At 38.1% G+C, this 4,449-nt stretch overlaps 1 protein-coding gene across 1 annotated transcript; it reads left to right on the top strand.

The window, feature by feature from the left end:
* Positions 1-582: 582 nt before the first annotated feature.
* On the top strand, positions 583-4,245 carry LOC112177524 (blue copper protein). The gene is made up of 5 exons (XM_040511353.1): positions 583-834; positions 971-1,257; positions 3,175-3,196; positions 3,689-3,853; positions 3,962-4,245. The coding sequence occupies exons 1-5, from the start codon at positions 672-674 to the stop codon at positions 4,243-4,245; spliced, it is 921 nt and encodes a 306-aa protein (XP_040367287.1). The 5' UTR covers positions 583-671.
* Positions 4,246-4,449: the final 204 nt, after the last annotated feature.

The following is a 4,449-nucleotide window of genomic DNA, read 5'->3' as shown; positions in this document are numbered from 1 at the left end:
ATTAACTTATCCCTGCACAAGGTCAATCTCAAATGTCCTGATTTAATTAAAAAGGGAGAGTTACTATAGCTAACATTGCTCAATATTACTAAATGAAAAGGTATTCACTCCAAAGTATAAAATGTAAGTCCGATCATTAGCACACTAGCTAGGCTTACGTAGAAGAGGATGAATTGGATGAGGCCGAAGTCTGCACTAGGAGTTCAGAATATTGTTGAAGGGTATTGCCGGATAGCTAGACTTACGCGACAAGAAATTTGATAATGTAGGACAGTAGTAGGACTAATTCAATATATCGGTACAGGCAGGCACCAGTATAAATTCATTGAACTGGTCAAACTGAAAGGGAGGGAAAAAAATTAACGTGAGAAGAAAATCCATTTCTGAATAGCATTAATGTAGTAATCAGTGAATATTATAATGTGATTATGACCTTGTATTAATTTAACTCTCAAATCTTTTCGTGCCATTGGGCATCGGCATTCTGTGCCGCCCTAGGCGTATGCTAGAACCAAACAACCCTATATATTGGCAGCAGCTGGACCTCACTTCACCAAGCAAATCAACTCAGCTAATCATCAATCTCAAACAGAACAAACTTCTTCTTCATCTTCATTTACAGAAAGAAGCTAAGCAATTAATTAACTCATCAATCTTAGGATTTAGGACTAATGGCCTCTTCCCAGTTCTTCATAATCCTTGCCATTCTAGCAATTGTTACCCCTTCAATTCTGGCTACAGATTTTATTGTCGGTGATGACAAAGGTTGGACCAATACTGTTGACTACCAAGCTTGGGCTCAGGGAAAGCTCTTCTATGTTGGTGATAACCTCGGTACGTAAATTATCAAGCTCTACAATCTTGTATAATTTTTTTTTTAATTTAAAATTTTTTTTATGACTTCTTCTTTCTTTTAATTAGTCTTTGATATCTGGATACTAATTTCGTGATTTTTTGTTATCATATGCAGTATTTAACTACCCAGAAGGAGCTCACAATGTGCTTAAGGTGAATGGAACTGGGTTCCAAGAATGTGCAGCTCCTGCAGGCACTGTGGCATTAACAAGTGGACAGGATGTGATAAACCTAGCAACGCCAGGAAGAAAATGGTACATTTGTGGTGTTTCTAAGCACTGTGAAGTTGGACCCCAGAAGCTTTTCATAACTGTTATGCCAGCTTCCTTTGCTCCTAGTCCAAGCCCCAGTACCTCTGCAGCAACTACAAGTGCTGTTAATGGAGCAAGATATGGGTTGATCGTCGTTACTATTGCCACCATTCTGGGGATGCTCATGACTTAATATCGAACTTAACGAGTGTCATAGCTTGGTCTAATTAATTTCTTTTTTACTGTTATTAGGTGAGATCTGAAATCAAAATGTAATACTTCAAATATTTATACGAATTGCACACCATTATATACTATGCTTAGCTTGTCATGTTCTGTTTCTTCTGGAATATATAATCTGATTAACATAGTTCATCAAATATGGATGAAGAATTTGTAGACTAATGAAATTAATTCAATTCTATTGATTTTTGGTAACGGATGAAATGTGACGTTGTACAAAATTAAATTTTTTTTTATCGAGATCACATAGTTCCTCAAAGGCTTCTTAGGCTCAGAGACTAATCTGAAATGTCAGAATGTTTCCTCTCCCTGGCCACCAAGAATAGATTGAGATTTAACTTCAATTAGCGTCGGCGGGTTCGAATCCACACCTGGAAGCTCTTACCAAATCAACCACCTATGGTACGTAGTTTATTAAATTAAAATTTAGAAACTATATTCTTGAAAGAAAGAAGGTATTCTGTTAAGTCATCTAACCATTAAATTTTTTCGACCGCTTCAAGTTCATAGTAACTTTTGGATCTATTTGTGATTGGCCCTACCAAGATATTAATATAATTATGATAACGTGATATAAATGGATATATGAAATTGTACTACTTTCCTTTCTAGACCTTTATATATAGGAATTTTCATTCATTAAACTTGATCACTAAGCATGTGTCTTTTCATGTTCTAGTGAATGTACAATTACATACATATATAGCCAATTGATTAACACATATTACAACCGAGGGGAACGTGGTGAAGAATTAATATAGCCTCAAAAGCTGTGGCAACTCGCTGCAAAAAGCCTTGAGCAAACTAGCTGGGAAATTGACTTGATTGAATTTCCTGAAACTTCCCTGCAACTCTCGGCCTAGCTTGTACATTCTTGTTCTTATGATCTAAGAGGATTTATAGATTAAATATAACTAAAAGGCAATGTAATGACCATTCTCCCAATAGTAACAATTAGAATAATTCAATTTTTAAGCCATGAGCATCCAAAGACTGCCAATAATAACCATATATCATCCACCCATATCTTCTCCCAACAATGCTTCTAGCTGCCTAGTTGCTAGGGATGCACTGGGGTGGATCACTTGGGCTTGGGTTACTTTCACTTGAAGCACTTGGGCTGGAGGCATATGAGCTGGAATTAGTTGGGCTTAAGGCTTGGGCTAGCTAGGAGCAGAGGAAGATGAAGATGATAGCACGTTTATAGCTACCTTCTTGAGTTCTGGTTGCCCAACTCACAATGTTTACCAACACTGCAAATGAACCATTAGCATCAAGCTTGATCACATCCTCTCCACTTGTTAATGGCTTAGTGCTAGAAGGAACGGCCTGCACATTCTTTGAACTCCTTCTCCTTCACTTCAACCACATTGTGGCATGGACACCTGGTGGATACCTAAAATCTGCATATATAATACAAGCAAATTAGAAAGTAATCTCATATAAAACTACGGATAAAAAAAGCAGAAACCAATTCAAATTCAGAGCTTGTTTACTTACGTACTAAGGCTGTCACCGACATGGAACTGCTTTCCTTTAACCCAAGCTTCATACTAGTCAAATTTAACGGTCCAACCTTCTTCGTCGCCCACAACAGAATCTTTAGCCAAAGTTGAAGGGGCAAAAATTGCTAGGACGGCAAGGACAGTGAAGAGCTTGGAAGAGGCCATTGATTAAATTTAATATGCTGCAAAGTGTACCTGTTGTCCTTGATTAGAATTTGAAAATTTTGATTGATTTGTAAGGCCAACCTTCCTAACTAATACAGTTTTGTACAGATATACATTGTTGTCCTTACTAATATGCCTTAATTAGGCTTTTACAGTTATTTTGGTTTCGTATACTTGGTAATTTTGAAATTTTCTGATTCCATTACCTGAAAAGAGTTGAACTAGTTGCACCATATTATTTCAATGTCTTGGATGAATTATGTGAAACTCTATGTTGGATGAAAATTAAATGAAAATTACTTTAATGTACTTACTTATATTGTGTCGAAATGTACCTTAGTAATTGAAAATCTAGATTATCTTGTGTTACCTAGGCCACCAATAGATAGATTGATTTGGTCACACGCACTAGTATTACAAATGGAATGGCTCCAACAAACTTAATCTCGTAATTGTATACCTAGTACAAAGATCCTTTCAAATATTCCTGTGCCATACGGCATGCGGTGCCGTCCGTTGGCACCCACTATGCGACGAACTTTCGAGGATGGCCAACACGCAGAACTAATTGATCAAGAACACCGAACCCTATAAATGGGCAGCAGTTCAACTTATCAAGCACATCATAATATCTCAAAACAATTAAGTTCATAGCTAGAGAACTGTAAGTAATGGGATCTTCCCAGCTTTTCATTATCCTGGCCACTCTAGCTATTGCAGCCCCTTTAACCTTGGCAACAGATTATGTTGTTGGTGATGACAAAGGTTGGACTACTAACTTCGATTACCAAGCTTGGGCTCGGGGAAAGATGTTCGTCGTTGGCGACAACCTTGGTAAATTAATAATACACAGGGATCTCTACAAACTTGCAATTCCTATCTTTTAGTTCCGGGCATGGGAACTGACTAATTTAATATGTTCGTGATTTTTTTACTGTGCAGTTTTTCACTATCCAGAAGGAGTGCACAATGTGCTCAAAGTGAACGGCACCGGGTTTCAACAATGTGCAGCTCCTGCCAGCACTGCGCCATTAACAAGTGGTCATGATGTAATAACCCTGGCAACCCCAGGGAGGAAGTGGTACATTTGTGGAGCTCCTAACCACTGTGCTGTTGGGGGACAGAAGCTTGCCATCACTGTGATGCCATCATCGTTTGCTCCTAGCCCAAGCCCTCTCTCTGCAAAATACGTCGCTTCTAGCCCTAGCCCCACCTCTGGATGTTGAAACTAGCTGCAACTAGTCTTCATGGAGCAAGATAAGGACGGATAGATGATCGATGGTTACAGTTATTGCATTCTTTGGATAGTTATGGCTTAATAATTGGATTAGTGATTGTTTCCGAGTACATCGAAATTTTTTCCAGTTATTGCATTCTATAGAATGACTGATTCTAAAATTTATAGGTTCTTGTGCGGAAGACGGAAGTTT

The sequence above is a fragment of the Rosa chinensis genome, chromosome 7 (assembly GCF_002994745.2).
Source record: "Rosa chinensis cultivar Old Blush chromosome 7, RchiOBHm-V2, whole genome shotgun sequence".
NCBI lineage: Eukaryota > Viridiplantae > Streptophyta > Magnoliopsida > Rosales > Rosaceae > Rosa > Rosa chinensis.
This window is presented reverse-complemented; position numbering and strand designations above follow the sequence as displayed.